The 20,133-nt window shown below is 43.8% G+C and overlaps 2 protein-coding genes across 5 annotated transcripts in view; one reads left to right on the top strand and one right to left on the bottom strand.

Annotated features, from left to right (window-relative positions):
* Nucleotides 1-3,864, bottom strand: part of LOC103816795 (uncharacterized protein F13E9.13, mitochondrial-like) — a 31,782-nt gene extending 27,918 nt beyond the window's left edge. For both annotated transcript variants that reach the window (XM_050979099.1, XM_009090822.4), the window contains exons 1-2: nt 3,642-3,864; nt 2,533-2,615 (exon numbers count right to left, since the gene is read on the bottom strand). In XM_050979099.1, the coding sequence (XP_050835056.1) occupies nt 2,533-2,615; nt 3,642-3,714 (156 nt within the window). In that variant the 5' untranslated portion in view covers nt 3,715-3,864. The remainder of the gene's footprint in view (nt 1-2,532; nt 2,616-3,641) is intronic.
* A 268-nt stretch (nt 3,865-4,132) lies between these two features.
* CCNE1 (cyclin E1) lies at nt 4,133-16,406 on the top strand. Of its 3 annotated transcripts, none has more exons than XM_050979007.1 (11): nt 4,133-4,285; nt 4,583-4,673; nt 4,893-4,961; nt 11,231-11,376; nt 11,452-11,587; nt 12,392-12,538; nt 13,323-13,418; nt 13,772-13,906; nt 13,989-14,100; nt 14,184-14,341; nt 15,212-16,406. In XM_050979007.1, the coding sequence occupies exons 2-11, from the start codon at nt 4,638-4,640 to the stop codon at nt 15,332-15,334; spliced, it is 1,158 nt and encodes a 385-aa protein (XP_050834964.1). In that variant the 5' UTR covers nt 4,133-4,285; nt 4,583-4,637; the 3' UTR covers nt 15,335-16,406. The 3 variants fall into 3 exon arrangements, with proteins under 3 accessions (XP_050834964.1, XP_030083616.1, XP_018770077.2); XM_030227756.2 differs by lacking the exon at nt 4,133-4,285 and adding an exon at nt 4,457-4,485 and having other exon boundaries at nt 13,772-13,858; XM_018914532.3 differs by lacking the exon at nt 4,133-4,285 and adding an exon at nt 4,457-4,485.
* Nucleotides 16,407-20,133: the final 3,727 nt, after the last annotated feature.

Raw genomic sequence — 20,133 nt, 5'->3', positions numbered from 1 at the left:
GAAAATTGGACAGCTTAACTGTTGTCTTATATAGCACCAGTTCTAATGTCACTATAGTGCAAGGATTTCACATCTCCAGAGCTCCGCACCTCCTTGATGTTTCTCACAGGCAGCTCTTCTAAGCACTGACTGTTCCTGGTGCTTGGAGCAGCCATCTGACTCCAGATCCCACCAATCCACTCTTTTATATCACTTGTTCTTATTTGCTACAGGTGTGGCCTGTTAAGATCAGCCCTGCTTCTAATCTTTAGTAATTGGTTCAGCTGCAACTCATTGGGGGATAAGATCACCTTCTATACCACCTTCATTTACCCATATCCCCCTATACTTAACAGCTCCTTTGGAATACTGAGCAAGAAACCCAAATAGATTCCCATTCCAGAATAGTTTGGCAGTAGTGGCCTCTCTGTAAAAGCTGGGAAGCTCCTGAAAGCACCTATCATGAAAATTTGCATTTCTCTTAAAGTAACACAAAAACTAAAGAATTGAATTGCAGAAAGTGTAAAACAACCCCATTGGTATTTATGGAGGCTCTCCTGATTATCTCTGAGACTTATCTCCTTAATAAAAGATTTGTTTCATGTATTGCTCTGACTCTGTTCTGTTCTTTTCTCTAGCACTGTGCAGACCTTTACAATGAAGACTGGTGTGGAAATATATTGGTGTTCCTGTGACTTCTATAGGAAAATGGGTTAATTACAACTCTAAGCCCTGAATTAGTCCAAATGTGTAGAGAAATGACTGCACCTCAGGTGTCTCCTGACAGGTAGGTTTAAAGATATATTCAAGTTCAGAGACTGCAATGCACTTGCAGAAAAGGTAAACCAGTTAGAGCTGGAACTGCAGAATTCAGTACTACTGTTGAAAAGACAAAGTATAAAAGCCAAATTAAAACTTGTTAGTACTAATTTTAGAGCTTATCTCAAAGCTGCTCCAGCTTTGTGCATGCCAGCAGTGGCAGTAACTGCTTCTGTACCTTCCTTCATCTTCAGGAGTATTTGGTGTCTTCCCCCTGCTGTTGAAGCTTTCAATGTGTAATAATTATGTAAGGAAATGGGCAAACAAGCACTGCAGTGTGGAGCAATGGCTTTATGAGTTACAGATTATCTGTGCAAGCACTTCCTCTGGCACAGGAAGGCAGAGATTAGTGTTTGCTACTCTTCTGATGTAGATCGAATCACATTATACCTCATGGTGATATTGCAACAAAATATAAAGGCACAGTACAGAATACAGTTATTGCACACCTGTTCTTCAGGAGGAATGAAAAGGAAGAAAACTTCCTTGTTCTGTTCAGCTTGCAGTCAGGGACTATTCTAACTGGGTGGAGATCTCACACATGTTCATCTGGTTCACAGGTACTAAAGCCCACTAGGCTTTTTACCCCATCATTTACCCATTTTACCCCGGTGCTGTTTATCCTTTCAATGATTCTATTCTCAGCATTCTTTCCTAGTTTAGCCTTACCAGGGCTCTGCCCATAACCTACCTTGTGTGACTTGTCTTGCATTTTGACCTTGGTCTTCTACGGTATTTAATTTTGTTCTGTCTGTAGAGTATCATTCTAATTTATAGATTAAAATAGATGCTTCAACCTGCTTGTCAATAAAGTTTTTCTGAAAACAGCAGCTCAGAGCAGTGACTGCTTGTTCACTGAAGACATTTTCAAACCTTGGACATTAGTACACCACCAGAAAATGTTCATAATGCTGTGGGCAGGTCAAAGAAAAAGCACATCAACACCCCAAGACAAAGTGTAATGAAATGTTTAAAACATATCTGACCTTTCAAAAGGACATACACCCTGTTAAAATGTACTGACCTATGAAGATTACTACACCACTTCAGGTCCAACAGCAATTCTGACAGCAGTCTCTTCTTGCCTCTGGCTGAGAATGGCCTTTTGGGCCTGCTCTTCTGGACGTGCAAAGCAGCCATGTTTGCTGCCAGGGGCCTGGAGAGAGGCTTAGAGAGGGCAGAAAAGGGCCTGAGCCTTTTTTTTTTTTAGATCCTGAATTATCTGTCTTGTTTTGTTACAAACACAGCTGTGGGGTGATCCTGCACTCTCCAGGTTCCTGAGGTGTGCATGCAGTGTATCAGCTGTGCACATGGCACACCTCCACGACCTCAGGAAACCAGAGGCTTGCACAGAGCTAAAAATACAGTTCCTTGTCAGACTAGATTGATGAAGCTTTCTACAGCCAGAGACCTTGAATGCCAGCAACAGCCTGTATTTCAGGCCACTTTTTTTTTTTTAACTCCTTAAATTGACTTGATTCGTCCAACTCAAACAACTTGAACTGTACTATTTAAATCCAAGCTTTTTCAATTGTTTTGGGTGCAGGTGATACTTATCTTAGGGTTTTTTTTGTAATCTAAAGACCTACTTCCTATGTTGAAATAAACAATATGGATTTATGCATCTCTAATCTATGAGCTTCAAGATGCTTTTGATGAACTATAGCTCAATTTAAAATTCTGGCTATGCAGAAGTGTAAGAGCCATCATGCGAAGCACGAAACCAAAACTTACAACTCCAGCATCCTTGTAAACTTCTGCCTCTTGACAAGCTTGATCAATGATCTGGGTCAGTGGAAGAGAACTTCTTGGTGTCCCTGCAAGCAAGAATAATGCTGCTAACCCCAGGGCATGCACAAATCAAACCTATGGACAGTAACAGCTTTGGGCAGGACATCCATGGGGATAGCATACAGAGACATATAGGGCAAGTTTTGTCCAAAGGCTGCCCTGTCTCCTTGTGACATGCCTTAGTGACATCTCTTTCCTTAGCTGAACTTGGCAGAACTGCTGTAACCATTCAGCTCCTAAATCTAATTCACAAACTTAAAGAATGTCTGCTATAATCCCCTGTCTGCTCTTAGCTTGCTATTCACATACTTGTAATTTATCCTGCATTAGTGATGCTCCAGACAATACAACCCATGGGCAAGACTGACCTCTGTGACAGCACAGAACACCTGTACTAAACAGTGAGTTTAAAACCAGTTAAAGCTCTCCTTAATCTGCAAGGATGATTGGATGGCAGAAATACACACATACAGATTTTGTTGAGTTCAATGAATTTGCCTTAAGACCAAAGTCTCTTCTGACATTTGGGCCCCTAAGGTCAGGCAGTGGGAGTCTGAGATGGGGACTGTGCTGAGCCCTGTGCCAGCTCTGTTAGCTGGCCTGATTTCCCAGCACAGGGGGAGCTGGCCCTACCGCCTGGGGCTGCTTCTGGGGCACCCTGAGCTCCGGGCATCAGCCTGTCGAGAGCAAGGTGGGCTGTCTTGAGCAGCCCTGCCCATCCTGAGCCAGGCTGGAACAGATCCCGCCTGTTGTCTGAGCTTCCCGCTGCCTCTAAGGGTATGGGAGAGCTCCATCCAACCTCCATCCCATCCCAATACCCATCCGTGCAACTCCCTGACCCTCGCTGCTTGAAACACAGAGCTCACTGAGCCCAAACTCTTGTTTTCTCAGCCGAGCACCCTGTGTGGAACTGTTTCCCGCCTTTTTTACCTCTGAACGGGGAGCGCCCAAACTGACGGCGCTCCAGGGGACCGCAGCCGGGCTAAGGGCTGGCGCCGGCGACACAGACCCGGTCCTGGTCCCGGCAGCCGTGCCGCCCGCCCGCCGCTTACCTGGCAGTGCTCCCACGTGCACCATTCCGACGACCGCGGCCTTGAGCCGCCCGAACAGCCCGGGCCGCTGCATGGCCTGCGGGGAGGGAAGGAGGGCGTGAGCGGAGCCCGGCCGAGCGTGCTGGCGGCCCCGCCTGCCACCGCGGACCGAGACCGGGACTGGGACAGGGACTGAGCCGGGAGCCAGGGCCCGGACCGAGTCCGGGACAGGATCTTCAGCCCCTCGGCCCCGATCGGATCGGCCCGGCCCACCCCAGCGCGGTCCCACGTGCCCCAGCCGCTCCCGCCGCTTCCGCGTCCGGGCCCCGCCCCGGCCCCGCCCCTCCGGCCCGCTCCGCGCGGGATCCGCAGGCCCCGCCTCCGGCCCCGCCCCCTGCCGCGCGCGGGACTCCGCGCGGCTCCCGCGCCCCGGCGGCCCCGCCCCGGCCCGCGCGCGGGCCCACGTGCGCGGTCGGGAGGCGGCCCCGCGCCGTCGCCGCGCGTTTAAATGTCCCGCCGGGCGCGGCCCGCGCCGCGCGCAGGGACGGGAGCGGCCGCGCCGTGAGGCAGCAGGCGCCCGGCGGAACCCGCCCGCCTCCCGCCCTGCGCCACCGGCCCGGCACCCGCCGACCACCCGCTCCCGGCCGGCAAGGGCCGGTGCGGCGGTGAGTGAGCGGCAGCGCGGGCGGGCAGGGGGCGGTGGGCGGCCGCGGGGCGGGGGGAGCCGGTGGGGCTGGTCCGGCCGCCCGTTGCGCGCCTCTGCTGGGCTTTGTGGGGGGGTCTGCGGCTCGGGCCCGCTCGGCCCCGTCCCGCGCGGCGCTCGGCTCGGCCCGCCGGCCAAGGCGGGTGCCATGCGCCGGGAGAGGTGAGTGCGCCGGGCCCGCCCTGCGTGGGGCCCTGCAGGCCGGGCACCCCGGGCGGCTCCCCGGCCGGCGCTCGCTCAGCTTCTCCTCTCTCCGCAGCGACTGCGCGGACGACAAGGGTCCTGCCAAGGGGGACGCGGGTGCGGAGTACGCCATGCGAGCCCGCAAGAGGAAAGCTGATGTGGCCACGGTGAGTGCGGGCCCGGCTCGGTGCCCGCGGGCCAGAGCCCGCCGGGCTGGGCTCCCGCGGCCTCGCTGCCTTTTGTTGGGGGTGCGGGCCCCACGCGGTGGGCCGGGGCAGGGTGGGCCTGCGGGGCTGTGCTCCTGCGGGACCAGGCGCGTGTCACAGCGGCCAACAGCTGCTGGGCCCGCGGTTTGTACTCCGGAAATCATATGTCGCTTTCTGTAGTTCTTACAGGATCCTGATGAAGAAATTGCCAAAATGGAGATGACTAGAAAAAAGCCGTGCGAAAAACAGGTAATTAAATTTGCCTTATATATAAGTGTTGTAGTCTTACTTAACCCTGTACTTACTTTGCAGCACCTCATTATTTATGGCAGCCTGGTGAAACAGGTATGCTGCTGCCACATGCTGCATAACAGTGGGCAAGAGGGACTGCTGGCCCTGGTTGATGATGGAGTGTGCAGAACAATTCATTTCATATATGTAGTTATGAAGCCTTTGTAAGATACAAGGCATGTGTTGATCTGAAGCATTATGTTAATGCTGAAGTGAATTCAGCTGTCCTGGGGTTGCAAGGGTGCACCTGTCAAGCCTTTAGGCCTACTCTGCATTTACTTCTCTAGAGAGGTGCAAAAGTACAGTCATGTGCACATGTACCTTGTACATGTGCTCCTTAAGCATGCAGGCAGGATCATCTCTTGAGGTGGTTCTCCTTGTAGTCATGTCTCTACTTCTCTGTCATCTGGGAAAGAGGAAAGTGTCTCCTTTTCTCCTAGATCAGCTCTATTCCTATTGACAGGGGTAGTTATCAGACAGATTAAGTAAGGGGTTCCTAGTTAGAACTTGGAAGTGTATACTTGATGCTCATGGTGTGGTAAAACAGGCTCTGTTTCTCTGCAGAACAAAGGAATATTTCTATAAAGTCACTCTGTCTGTGAAAATCAGTTCTGCAGTGGAGATTAATAGTGACCATTGCCACCTTTCTCAGCAAGACACGTAGAATGAACCAGCTTAAAAAATCAAAGTTAGTTTTACTGGTGTCCTCTAGTTCCATTTGTGTGCTTTCCATATTCCTGAAAAAGCAGATGCTTTTGGTATCTCTGTTGGATGCTGTGTGGTGTGTAATGTAGAAAGCGTGACACTTTTTGTACCTTGAGTAGCCTGTGTTTAGGAATAGGTGCATTCCCCTTTTTTCCCTGAACACGTGCATTCCTGCTCAGTCCCTGTCACTTCAGCCTGTCACTGCCCCCAGGGTGATGCTGAAGGTGCAGAAGTCACGGGCAGGGTGTGCAGCCTGTCCTCGTTTGGTAGGCCAGGCTGTGCATAATGTGGCACATCTAAGCCGAAGTGGCAGCTGGAAGTTCTAAGACTGAAGTGCTACCATAACAGATGGGCATCATTGTTTGGAATGGCCTCTGCTTGTTGCAACTGCGTACACTAGTTATCAGTCAACATATTAAGCAGGGCTCAAATGGTGAGCATTTAATGAGGGGATCTCTCCTTCCCTTCTGTCTTTCTTTTGCACAGTATATTAAACTAATTTCTCACTTCTGACAAGGAAGAGCTGCCTGTCCTTCACTGCAGCTTTCTCCTTCACCAGAAGATTCATTCTGTTCAAACTGAGCAAGGCCTTCTTGTGCATGTTTATTGCATAATAACAGGGTGTTTGTTAGAAAATCTCAATGGGCACCCAATATTACTATCTTCCAGGAAGGCAGTGGAAGGAAACTTGAAGTATCTTTTGCATATGTTGACCTTCAACTTTCAAAGCAGATAAAGACTTCCAATTTTGTCTTCTTGTTTGTGCTCTTGGCCTGGTAGCCATTCAGTGTTACTTCAAGATGGATAGGTAAACTAAAACTTAGATTTAGGCAGTAGGCATCAAAAATATTTCTTGGTAATTTTCCAAGGTCATTATAGGATGCTGGTGGAATTTGACCCTTTCATTCTATAAACAATAAATAATATCACACCTAAATATCTTTCCCTGCATAGATCAGGTATTTTTGTTGCGACAAAGTAGCCAGATTGTTCCAGATCTGGTTAAAAAAGCTAACATTTGGCTGCACAGCAGCAGCTCTTCAGTCTATGGTGTGACACAAGCTATTCTCTGATATAAATTGCCATGGACCACTAATGAGAATATGTTTACGGTTCCAGCAGCAGTATAGCAGGCTGGAATGATAGCCAGGGCGACAGTTATTCTGTGGAGACACGACAGTTCTAAAATGCAAGCAGCTATAAATCCACTGCAGCCTATACCACATGACTTCTGCATTAAATAAATTGTTTACTGACACTAGTTTATCCACAAGGCAAAATATCAGAGTCACATCCCACTTTATGACATCTTCATAGTCAATTCATTAGTTTGCTTCTGTGGAACATAAGGCCTCAGTTCTTAATTAGGATGCCGTTACCCTTTATGTAATGAAAGGGTGGCTATATCATCAGGTCTGTGACAGCAGAATATTGCATAAATTCTGTGTTTGATTTTGGAGAACTGGCACTGCTGTAATTCTGCTAGCAATTCTCATACTAATTCTGGCTGCTTTGTGGGGATGAGTACACTTCTGAGGCTCCATGTAAAACAAAATTCATCTAACTAGATTAGAATAATTTGTGTAATTGTGATGCAAGTTGCATGGTCACCTCCGTATAAAGTGAAGAATGGAATCTGTAAGTTAGTTTCTTTAGATGAAACTAGCTAATGTTTTCACATGTAAAGGTGGAGTAAACTCTCAGGAAGGAGTTTTGATCAGTTTCTTACTAGATGTTTTTCAGAATCTGATTTCAGCATTGTCAAAGTGTTCCACCTAAGTGTTTTGAAAATAACCTCAAAAAAGTTGCTTTTACTAATCTAGATTTTTTGAAGATTCAATTAACAAAAACCAAACAAAACAAAGCCCACAAAAGAGGAGTCTAAACTATACACTGGTTGAGAACTGACTTGGCTCTAATCTGGATTAGACTCTTATTTCAAAGGTGTAGAAGAGGATTGGACCAACTTAATAGTGTGAGTTGCTCTTTTCAGTTGTTGTCCTGTTTGCTGAATCTGGAATTCCCTTCTGATGGCAAAGTTCAGTACTTCAAAGTAATGCATCCTATGAGTGAAAAGTGGCTAAAATTGTAGATCTTGCTATTTCTGATGGGCAGACTAAGGCTGTGGACTTGGAAGTGATACCATTGTCTATGGTATAAGGTGGTGCATTAAGGGTGGCAAACAGGCTTGTTCCCCTGCCATTGAGTTCCAATCTGAATAACCTCTGATGCTGCTGTTTGAATGCAGTTCTGTGTCATTCTCTTCCTCCTGCTGCACTCCTTGCTTGTCAGTGGAAGCTCATTCTGGTGGCTTCTAGCTCACGTTGAGGCACACAAGTATTTCAGCAATTTGCATTTTTAGGTGTTCTTCACTGAAGGCCCTGCCTGGCCTGTAACCAATAACCCCAGTGGTCAACCTGCTCTGTCTTGTGTCTGATCTATAGCCTGAAGGTTGTTCAAAAAGATTTTCTGTGAGTATTTGATGTATCAGTGAATGGTGGCATGCTGCAGGGAACTGAGGCCTACTAATGTTTGATTTGAGCTTTATAAAGACCCCCACCTCTGAACTCCTGGGTTTTCTGTATTTGGAGCTGTATGGGCTTGGGTGCTGTAATGGGCTTATCCACCATCTTCCCTCTTTGTACCTCCTCTCTTAATGAGCCTTCTCAGGTGCTTTTTTCCTCCAGTCTGTCTTTTGTTCTTAGGTCTGAGATAGAGATCAGCATCTGATTAGCTGCTCCTGTACCTGGAACATTACTGTGGAGTCATTCACCAAGCTTTCTTGCTGGGCTTCACACAGAGTTGAAGAGGCAGGCTGTTGTCCCCACTGATGTTTTTGCTTGCGTGCTGCTTCAGCTCCTGTTTGTCTCAGAAGTAAGCTCAGGACTGCAGTGTTTCCTCTGTTAGGCTGCAGAGATTCTGGGTAGCATCTGTTGCTTTCTGACAGGTCTCTACTTTTGGATTGGCTCTGTGCAAGACCAAAGGAAGTTCTTCATGGTTTCCTCATACCTTCCCCACCTTAAACTGTTCTTTTTCAGTAGTGGCTCCTATTTCCTCACAGTTGCAGTGTGAGGTAATGCAGTTTCTTGATAGTGTTTCTTGCTTTCGATTGAGTGTCTTGCTAAATCTGTTTTAAAGACTCAAGAGCCTGATTGATATTCTCATTCTCTCAGCCAAAATCTGTGCCAGAGTTATGGTGCTCCCTCACCCACACTAATTAATTCCTGTCTCCTTCCCCATAGGCTGCTTTCTTTTGAGGCCCTGCACATTAGTTTCATTCTTTTCTCTAGCTGAGCTGTGTACTTGTAGTGTACATCTCACATCTCTTCCCCAGTGTCTTGTTAAGTGACATTATGTTGTCAAAAATTGTGTTTTCCCTTCTTGTCAAAACACCTAAGAGGCTCTTGAGCTTTGATTTCTATTTCCTTTTAGAAAGTTGAGGGTGGTGAAATATCTTTAATATTGTTGCATGTGATGTGTCTGCTTTGAGAGCTTTGTGAGCAAGTCTCTTGTCCTTCAGAAGCTGCTGGTGTAGTAGGCACCTTTAAATAGATACTGTATAATCTACTGCTTTTCTGTTTGCTGATTAACTGATAAGACAGCACTTCTGCAAAGGCTGTTGGCAGCTGGGCTTGCTGTGCATTTTGAGAACAAAGTGTGACTAAAGTCTAGTTTTGAGGGAGGACAAAAATTAACTTAAAGCAATGCTGATGTGACATTTTCATTTGAACTTTCAGTTTGTAAGGAGTCTGTCATTTTTAGGATAAGGATACTATTCCCTTGTTTTGCCGCCTTCCTACCCAAATTAAATCCTGGCATGGCTGGGTATGTAGCTATGCTGTATTTGCATGTAGAACTCCCAGGAAGAAAAAAGACTGATCTGTGTGTCAGTAACTCAGAGTGCAAAGCAGTCTTAGCTGTGAGAGAACTGTGAAATGTGGTTTTGGTTTCATCAAGTCAGTGGTTTCTGTTTGTGAATCTGGTGCAGGAAGGAGCCATTTTGCTAGAAAGTGATGTCACATGTAAGAAAGATGGCAAAAATCAGCTGTGGAAGCTTTTTTGCAAGAGGCAAAGTTTCACATAGTGTTATTTGATAGTGCCTAATGATTCTTCTGAACTTGTTTTTATTTTTTTTTTCTCAGTATATTAGAAATCTGTTAGGGAGTTCTGTTCTTTTAGTGGTGCAAAACTGATCAATTTGCAGCAAGATGGCTGACTTCATTATTAAACAGAAATACCATATTTTAATTTGCTTAGGCATGATGACATGGTACTGGCTTTGTATTCTGCAAATAAAATAGTGTTTTCCTCAGGCACTGTGTGAAGTGTACAAGATCCTATTTAAAAGTTAGATGGTAGAAGAGTAAACTTTTATTTGGGCCAGAACTTAAATCTAAGTTGAAAGGACATGCCAGGTGAAGTTTTGCATAGCTGATGTTTGCAGACCATGGCAGAATTTGACATACAAAATTGTCAGCTTGATATTTTAGTAGCAATTGCTTAACATGTACTTGGCTATATTCTGAAAATTGGGTCATAAGTGCTTTGGTTTTTTATCTTAACTCTGCTAAATGAATGAGTACAAAATCCTACAAAATGTTTTGCTGTGTTCACCATCTGAGATGCTTTGAATGAAAGCATGGCTTCAGGCACATTATCTACATATTCCTGACCAGAAATCCTGACCTCATATTTGGGTCTTTGAGTTCCATCTGCTTGTTCTTTACTTGAGGGCAAGTATAATTTTGGTAAAAACAAAGCACAGCATGAGTAGGAGGTTCTGACTTGGGTATCCTTCCATGAAACACTTGTGGTCCTTCAAAAGAGCAGGGTGAATGTTCTTCAGCTTTAGTTCCAAACTTTTCTTCTGTGCTTATAAGCAGCACCCCCTCTACTCAGCACAGGTGAGGTCATCTGTAGTGTTGTGTCCAGTTGTGGGGTCCCCAGTAAAAAAGAGACTTGAGCATACAGGAAAGAGTCCAGAAAGGTCCATTAAGGTAATTCAGGAACCAGAGCATCTTGCTGATAAGGAAAGGCTGAGGAAGCTGGGGCTGTTAAGCCTGGAGAAAAGGTCTGTGGCAACTTGTGTCAATTTTTTATAACTATTTGAAGGGAAGATGTAAAGAAGATGGACCTAAGCTCTTCTCTGTGTGATGGGACAAAAGGAGATGGACACAAACTGAAGCAGAAGAGGTTCCCTCTAAATATCATGGAACACTTTTTACTGTGAGGACAGGCAAGCATGGCACAAGTTGTCCAAAATAATTCTGGAGTCTCCATCCTTGAAGATACTCTAAAACCTTCTGGTCATGATCCTGGGTGACTGGCTCTTGGTGGCCCTGTGTGAGCAGGGAGCTTGATGGAAAGACCTAGAGGTGCCTTCCAGCCTCTACTATTCTGTGCAGTTCAAGGAGATAAGACTCTGGAAAGAAATTCTGACAGAGGTTATGAGTATTATCTATCTACAGCTAAAATGGTTACTTTAAAAAGCACAGTGTGAAATGTGGTGTTTGGTTTGACAGAAGTCCTGGACTAACATCCACGAGCATGCCCACATGCTGATTCCCACTCCGGATAAAGATGACGACGATCCTGTCCGTGTCGATTACTCGCGCTTTATCCATCTGAGCGTTGTTCCCACCAGAGCTACCCCACTCCCAGCTCTAGGGTGAGTGTGCTGGGCTGCTGCTGCTCTGTCTTCCTCCTGTTTAATGAGCCAAGACTAAACATTGATCTCTTTTAGCTGGGCAAACAGGGATGATGTATGGAAAAACATGATAAACAAAGAAGAGACCTACGTGAGGGATAAATTCTACATGCAAAGGCACCCCCAGCTGCAGCCTAAGATGAGAACCATCCTTCTAGACTGGCTAATGGAGGTAAGCTTTTCTGTGCTTCTGAGTGTTTCAAGTGTGCTTTTGTTGAGTGCACTAATAACTGTCATGAGTGCACTTCAGGAGCATGTTTAGCTCCAGATACTTGTCTTCATCTTAAATTTTGTCAATGAATGACACCAAACTTAAAGAATATATGATGTACTGAGCTGATGATTTTCAGACTGTCAATACATTCTGTTACTCATTTAGATTGATAGTGGGCAATAATCAATTTGTCCCTAACACAGGGTAAGCTTTTAAGGTCATACTGCAGACAAAGGCTGAACAAATAATTACAAAAGTCACTGTAAGAAGGAAGGTGGGTAGTTCTGAGATCAGATCCATCTCCTGGCCTTTTTATCTGTTTTTGTCATGCAGAATGTGCTACAGCTGCTCTTGTGTCTGAGTCTGTTTCACTATTTGGATGACTTGGTGGCATAATCCTTGTTCTTTGTTGTAAAGTGCTTATGAGAATTTTCTCTTTTAGGTGTTGGAATAATGGATCTTTGCAAAAAATGAGGAACTGATGTTCTGACATTTTTGGAATATGTGCCTGAATTTCCTAGAAGGATTTTCACTCTGATCTGTTTTTTTTCTTGGAAGTTAGTGTAATGACAGTCATCTTGTGTCAAAGGAAACTGTTTAACTCTTGCAGTTAGTTAACATGTTACTTCACAATAGCAGTGAAGTAGAAAGCCAATATAAATTTTATGTCTATCTTAATGCCTTTTTTTTTGGATACATATGTAGCATCTAGTTTTGACTTTTTAACACTGTTCTTGACCTTTGTAATCTCTGTCTGTCCAGGTTTGTGAAGCCTACAAACTTCATAGAGAAACTTTTTATTTAGCACAAGATTTCTTTGATCGCTTTATGGCAACGCAACAGGATGTTGTAAAAACACTATTGCAGCTTATTGGTGTCACTTCTCTATTCATAGCAGCAAAGCTTGAGGTAAGTGTCTCCAGCTTTGCTTGCCATAAAAATCTGAATGGACACACAGCAGAATTCTTGGATGCTGGATGTATTGTGGAAAGCTTTATGGAGTTACTTGCTGTAATTTTTTTTCAACTGGGAGACAACAAAGATTTTTTTTTGTTTGTTTGTTTTCAATATTCCTGGTTTTTTTAGAAGTGGGTAAAATTATGCTGGGATGTAATCTAGTTTTCTCATTAGAGAATTCAGTGTTAGAGTAAATCTAAAGTTTTAGTTGCAGTTGCTAAATGAATTTTTGGCTGGCTGCTGTATACAGAGACCACTTGTTGCAATTTCATTGCAATAGAGTACCTACTGCATGATAGTCTGAGCTATTATTTACTAGAACATTTTGAACTACTAACATACACAGTGCTTTAAGTTCTTAGTTGTTTAAAAGAGCTGATGTTCAGTCTGTTCTTAAGCAAGGAATAAAAGGCCTTTTCTTTAGGGTGCTTAAAAAAAAATCCTGGTGTCAGTTGTGATGCAGTCACAGTGGTGCTGTAGTCAAATAATGTAGGTTTGTACTGATCCATCCAAAGTGAGAGTTGAAGGCTGTGATGGACAAGAAATCTGTGTCTATTAAAGGCAGAGAACACAAGATTTAAAATGGGGCAATAAGGAACTATCCCCTCTCCCCTTTCTGTTTTGGCAGCCTGAAACAGTTGTTGTTCTGTTTATTTCTTTACTTTTACAAAAAGTAACACATGAATGTAATTGCAACCTATTCCACAGATTAAATACTTGATCCCCTATCTTTCAGGAAATTTATCCACCAAAGTTGCACCAGTTTGCCTATGTTACAGATGGAGCCTGTACAGAAGATGAAATCATCAGTATGGAATTGATCATTATGAAGGTAATATTTACAAGTGGAATTAGTTATTAGAAATGTATAGCATAATCAGACTAAAAGCAGAGCTTCTCAGTTAACCTTAGGTGCTGCTAAGAGGCACAGTTTCTCTTGCTAATTAGAAAGCAGTGTTTTCTTTAGGTAACAAGTGATCTAAGCATCCACCAGTATGTGTATTAACAAAATTATTTGTTCCCTGGCTGTATCAGCAGGTAGAGCTACAGGAGAGTATTTGATTTGCATGTTCTAAAGATGCCTTAACCAACTGGGATTAGAGCTTTTGATTGTTTAACCATCTTGCATGGTTTAAGTTAGGAACTTTATTGGCACTGAAATCTTGTGTATGTCTGTTCTTTCAGGCTCTTAATTGGAACTTAAATCCACTGACAGTTGTATCATGGCTAAACATTTACCTGCAAGTTGCATATTTAAATGATCTTTATGAGGTAATGCTGCCACAATATCCACAGCAGATATTTGTACAAATAACAGAGGTGAGACTGATTTCCTTCAAATGCTGTTTCACCTGAACAAGTGTTTTTCTCTCATGCTTATTCAACATCTCTTGTCTTTTAGCTCTTGGATCTCTGTGTGCTGGATATTGGCTGCTTGGAATATACCTATGGAATACTTGCAGCCTCTGCTTTGTATCACTTCTCCTCATCTGAGTTGATGCAGAAAGTTTCAGGTATTGGCATTTATAGATTTAATCTTGTATGTTGACAAACATTGTCTTGATTCAGGCAGATAAGCCTGTGTCTTGTGTTGCAGGTTATGAGTTCTGTGAGATAGAGGACTGTGTGAAATGGATGGTCCCATTTGCCATGGCTCTGAGGGAAGTAGGAAGCTCCAAACTCAAACACTTTAGTGGGATAGCTCCTGAAGATTTGCACAATATACAGACACACATCAACAGCTTTGATTTGCTGGTATGTATGTGCAAACAAAGACAAAAAGCTGTCTGTGAAGTCTCTGAAGTCTTGCTTCTTTGGTTTGAACATACAGTTAGCTTAAGAAATGCATGAGCAGGCTGAGACTGAGTGTATTTAGATTACAAAAGTTATAAAGTTGTAGTCCAGATACAAAATTCTTGAGACAAAGACTTTTCTTGGGACTGACTTGTTCAGTATTTTATTTAAAAAGATATGCCTTCAGCCTCTCATATGAAAATTTGACTTCTGATTACCCTAGAAATCAGAAGCATTTCTCTACCCTTTGGGGTACTTCAAATACCATGTGTTAGACCATTCTCTCTAGGAAATACCACTAATAGAGTCTTGTCTGATCTGGAGAAAAACAAAGATTGATCACTTGAGACTGATGTGCTGGGATTGTTACGTGACAGTGGTCACTGACAAGCAGTGGACCAAGAGTGGTTTTTAGTGTGAGAAACTTGTAGAGGATCAAAATCTTGTTCAAAGAATTGTGGTTTAAGCTATTGGGGTTAGTTTTTCTCTTAAGGTTATTGAATTCTAGGTGGAAGTTGAAGTTCTTTCTGCTCAATTATTTCTCCATTTTGCTTTCTTGAAGGCACAGGAGTGTGTGTGTGTTATGAATGCCTAATGCTAATCATCAGATTCCAAAAATGAATACTGATCACTTTGAGTTGTACTACAAGTAACTACTGTGTACTGTGTGATTTATCAGTTACTGTTAGGAGAGTTAGATATGGATATGCATATGCATTTCCAGATTAACAGTCCATCAGATCATAAAACACTGAATTCTGTTGCTCTGTTGCATAGGCACACCAAAGTAAAGATTTAATTTTTTTTTCCCTCTTTTTCATGTGCTTTCAGGACAGAGCTCAAGCAAAACAAGCCATATTGGCTGAGCAAAATAGGACTTCACCTTTCCCTACTGGTGTCCTTACACCACCACAAAGTAGTAAGAAACTGTCTTCTGGACTGCAATCAATCTGACTTTAGGAACTGTTGGTGGACAATTTGCTCAAGTGCCTGTTCTGCTGGTTTTAGCTCCTGCTCCATTACAGAAATGCTGCCAGTGAAGTTCATAAGCTTTCACGGAATCTGAAAAGGAAACCTTACTTTCATCTGACAGAAGTTTTTCTATTTGAAATAGTTTTATTGAATGTTAAAGTATTTTAAAGAAATGGATCAAGTACACCAGCCACTTGAAAGAACACTGAAGTGTGCTCCAGATGCTGCTACGGAGGGTGATGCTTGATCAACTGTTCAGAAAAAGGGCTTGAAGTTTAAATTAGTTACTGTGCCTGTTTGTCCTTTGGGTAATCTGCAGATTTCTCTCCCTTGTTGACAAATGGGCAAAAAGTGCTGTGGAAAACAACATTTCAAAGCCTCTTTTTCGAATGGTTGGCTTACAACTTGATGCCTTTTAAAAATCTCTTTACTGTAAAAGCTGCTATGTCTCTGTGTATTCATTTTTAATAAAAATGCTGTCTAAGACAGCTGGTTTTATGTATATTTCTATATTTCTTTTAACTATGATCAGTTAAGGTTTTTTCAGACTGTGACCATTAATAAGTGTGGGAGTTGGGGATGAATAGTGTAGTAACTATTGCTTTATTTATTTACCACTATTGGCTTATCCATGGAAACTTTTATTTGGATACTAAGGTAAAATTGTCATGTTGGTCTACTTGGATTTCCTCTAGCCAGGTGCAGGAGGCTGGGGAGGGGATAATAGACATGACAAAGTACATGGGGAATTAACACTCTGTAATGATCAGCTTACTGGGAAATTCTTGAATCCGGTTGTCTAGATTGTTACCCTGAGGTGATCAGTAGGAAAAGTCTACCTCTTCCTAAAAAGTCATTTAAACATTGGGGGTTTGGCACAGTATTTGACAAACAATCATGTGTGCAGAGTTTAATTCTGGAGAGGTATGTGCCTTGTTACAGGAAAGTCTTTGACTTTTGCAATGTGAGAATCACAGAGGTCCTAGTGGGACGTTTTCTGGAAACTCATGATTCTGGAGAGAAGGGGAGCACAGAAATAAATGGTTCTTTGTTTTTTGTGTGTTTTTTGGTGCTTATTTTGAAGGACTGTTCCATAACACTGAAAACTTTTGTGAGACTACCAGGGTTCCTCATGTCCTGCTGCAGATAACTTAAATGCGACATTTAATATTTCAGGAAGCTTCTCTTCTGTTGTTGGTTAGATTTTTTTTTTTAAAAAAAACAATAGTTCCCAGTCAGGCTGCTTTTGATTATTTTAAGTTATTCTACTATTTTCTCTTCCCTGACCCAGTATTCTGATAAATGTTAAAGCTTTAATGTAATAAAAATGCCTATGGTAATTAACGGTAAGCAAGTTCTTTGGTGCTGCTGGCTTTTTTCCTTGCAATGAATGGTTGTAAGTTCTGTGTTAACAAGTGCAAATGTGAGCTGAACATGTTTGCTGGTGCCAGTTTAGAGAGGTTTTAATTTCTCAGAGAATTGCATGCCCTAGACAAGGGGGATGTAATTTTTGCTGATTATCAAAGGATTTACCAAGGCTTATTTTGGTGATTTGTCCTTAAATGTAGAACACAAAATGGGGGTGGATGAGAGAAACTAATCCTCCTGAAAGGTAGTCTCCAGGCTTAATTCCTAAATCAGCAACCATGCTTCAGTGCTAGGCCTTTTGGTGTTTATTTTCAGATCTTAGTCCCTTTTAGATGTTTCACAGCAAAACCACAATTCCATTTTTTAAATTTCTAGTTGTCCTCTTCAAAATGGGGATTGTATTTAACTGTTCAAGAAAATATCCCATAGCAATATTAGAGATAGGGGAAAGTCTTAACTTTCAGTTGAAGCTGAATATTTAGCTGTGGTTAATACCTATGCAAGAGTGTCTGTAGATGTTCCATGTGTTCCTGAGCTGTGTGGGAAACCAGGAGCTGAGAGACTGATACACCTGTAAATGAAACTTGTTCAGACAACAGTCCTCTCTCCAGGTGTGATCTCTGCTTCAGATGGTAATTCTGTGAATTTGACAATTCTTTCTTCTGTGCAAGGCCAGCCTCCTTTATTCTGATGGAAGACAGTGTGTTCAGAATGTGGAGATGGTGATTTGCAGCTCCCCAGGTAGGAATGCTGTCACATCCTAACTGAGGGTGGGGGGGCTACCTTGAGAGCTATTTTCTTACTTTCTCACCTTTTATAAGAATTGTTTCTGGTTTTCTATTGCAACACATGGATACTGTGTTTTCTGTCCAGTGCTGTCTTTCTAGGGTGGATTGAAAAAAAAAAAATGGCATTGGTTACCACAAGCTGAAAAGAAGTTATTTAGAGGAGAAGAGTACAGGTAATTTTAAGGAAGATAGTTGTCCCTATTAGAAAAAAAGCCATCCACCTCCAAGAGGGAGTTGCCTCCCTTTTTATTTGCTTGTGGATCCTATTCTAAATTTTGTTCCTGGCCCAGTCTGGTAGGGGGAAGTCAGCTCTGCCTGGCTAGATAAGAGAAAAAGGTTTGGGGTGTTGGGCTGAAGTTTGTGCAAAGAAGATAGGCTGATACCAAATATTCCTGCAGGCTCTGACCTCAGGTGTGTCACCCCAAGAGGTGGGGAGAGGCCTCCAGGAGGGAACAGCCCCAGGGTGATGCAGGAGGAGTAGCACTGGGCCATCCTGAGAAAGCAATTTAGCTGTGCAGTGCTGCACGCTCCTCAACTGGAAACTGTCTCTCCTTAATAGCTCCAGACCAGCATAAAGCATGCTGCAAAGTAAATTGAATTTGCAGTAACCCAGGTGGTGCATGATTATCTTCTCCTCCTGAAAGGTTTGTCATAACAATGCATCAAACCCTCACCTTGGTCTGAAAGCTGGGGGCATCAGAGAAACAACAACAGGAATGAATCCAGTGCTAATTTTGCATTACTGCTGCTGTGAAATTGGAAGTTGGGGGTTGCTGTGGGTGTATTGAAGGAAATAGCCCCAAATGAGTGAGCTGAGGCTGCAGTTGTGAGCTGGGGTGGAGGGGAACAGGGCTGGTGATGAGAAGAAAGGATGGAGGCATGGTGGTCCCCACTGAGCCAGCCAGATGTTCAGCTCCTGTAAATGCTGTAGGTACCTAACAGAAATAGTTACTGGTATAAATAGTTCACAGAAATAGCTGTGCATGGCTTGTCTGCCCTAAAGCACGAGGGTGTTTTCTCTGGTTCTATTTCTAGGTCTCAGGTCAGCATCTCCTCCTGGTTCTCAGGAATTGCAACATGAGGGGTTTGTTACATCCCTGCTTGCTCAAGGTGGAGGCAAGAGCCAGCCCTCAGGCCTGGCTCAGGGTTCTCTCTGTTCCTGGGTGCTGTTTGCTGCCCACAGCTCAGCCCAGCAGCCTGAGTGCAGGAGGCTGGCTGGGTGGGACACTCTTCTTCAGCCAGGCTGTCAGGGCACACCTCACTGCCAGTGTTTGAGGCTCACAGCACCATCCACTCCTGGAGGAAGTGTCAGGGAACCTGAACCTTGCCTTGGGAGTTGCCATAGGCTGCAAAGGGCTTTTTCCAGGCTCTATTTGGAGTAACACCTGCAAGGCAAAGCCTTGTGGAACAGCTGGGGTCAGTGTGCAGTGCAGCAGGGGGCTGGTGAGCGTGCAGGTTGACAATGGATGTTCATGCCACTTCCCCTAGTCTGTTGGCATGAACCTTCTGTTCTGGGGATTCAGAGAACTGCTCTCTCTGGGTATTTAACAACAAGCATTTAAAACACCAGATTATTTATACTCCATCTTCCACAAGCCTCTACTATCAAAAAAAAAAAGTGACACTGACACATGCTGTGAAATAGCACAGGTTAGCTTTGTCTAGCCTTGAATTTGCTGGGGATTAACAACAGCTCTGCCTTGCTGGCAAGGCCAGGGGCAGCTTGGCCTGGACTCTGGTCTCTGTTCAGGTTTGGCATTTTAAATAGGGGATGTAGTTCTGTCATGTGCTGCCTGTGGCAGGAAGCAGCCAGGGCTCTTCCCCTTCTGGTCATCCTGCCCTCGCCCCAGCCATGGGGTGGCCAGACAAGGTGGACAAACTGAGAGGTTTGGGGGCTGTATTTTATTTTTCTGTGTCTGTGAGATGGCAGAAGAAAAGCAAGTACAAATATGAGCAGACTTTCATGTTCATTTCTTGTTGTTATAGCAATTTGTGAAACTTTTCTGCTTTGAAGTTAAAATTACAGCAGAGCATCCACCTGGCTTGAGTTGATGAACAGTGAGAATTTTGATGATGATCCTGTGCTCTTTCAGCCACGCTATCTGCAAGCCAGCTTTAAAGTACAAAATGTGTTTCTCTCAAATTTTGAGTAGTCCACTCTTGCCACAACTTGGACATAATCAATCATTTAAGACTGCAGAATATTGCAATGCTATATGAGCTATCCCCTTTCAATCTCTTGGAATAAGAAGTTTATGTTCAGCAGAAAGGGCAGGTTTGTATATGAAGCTTTTCACTTCTGTTAAAGGTGAGTTTCACATTAGAAAAAGAAAGGAAGTGTTCTTTGTAGGCAGAATAAAACCAGGGATTTCAAAACTCCACAGACTGGCTTGTTGGAGGGCAAATCAAACGAGGTGGCTATCAAGGAAGGAAGGAAAACCTCTCTGATCCCAGGGGCTTTGGTCCTACAGATGCTGCCAATTCAGGGGAGCACAGTGTCTACTGGAGGTGCAAATCTTGAAAACTGGGTTTGTTTTACCAAGCCAAACATATTCTCATGTAACTCATATAGTAAGAAAGCAAATGTTTTTATAATGAACTGATTTTTTGATTTTCAGCATGATG

The sequence above is a fragment of the Serinus canaria genome, chromosome 11 (genome assembly GCF_022539315.1).
Source record: "Serinus canaria isolate serCan28SL12 chromosome 11, serCan2020, whole genome shotgun sequence".
NCBI classification, from domain to species: Eukaryota; Metazoa; Chordata; class Aves; order Passeriformes; family Fringillidae; genus Serinus; species Serinus canaria.
Note: the sequence above shows the minus strand (reverse complement) of the source record. Positions and strands in the feature narration are given on the sequence as shown.

Bases quoted from the DNA above. Each gene is read 5' to 3' on its own strand.
- CCNE1 (XM_018914532.3), top strand. The intron at 4,674-4,892 runs GTGAGTGCGGGC...CGCTTTCTGTAG, and splicing joins GGAAAGCTGATGTGGCCACG to TTCTTACAGGATCCTGATGA. The intron at 12,539-13,322 runs GTAAGTGTCTCC...CCTATCTTTCAG, and splicing joins TCATAGCAGCAAAGCTTGAG to GAAATTTATCCACCAAAGTT.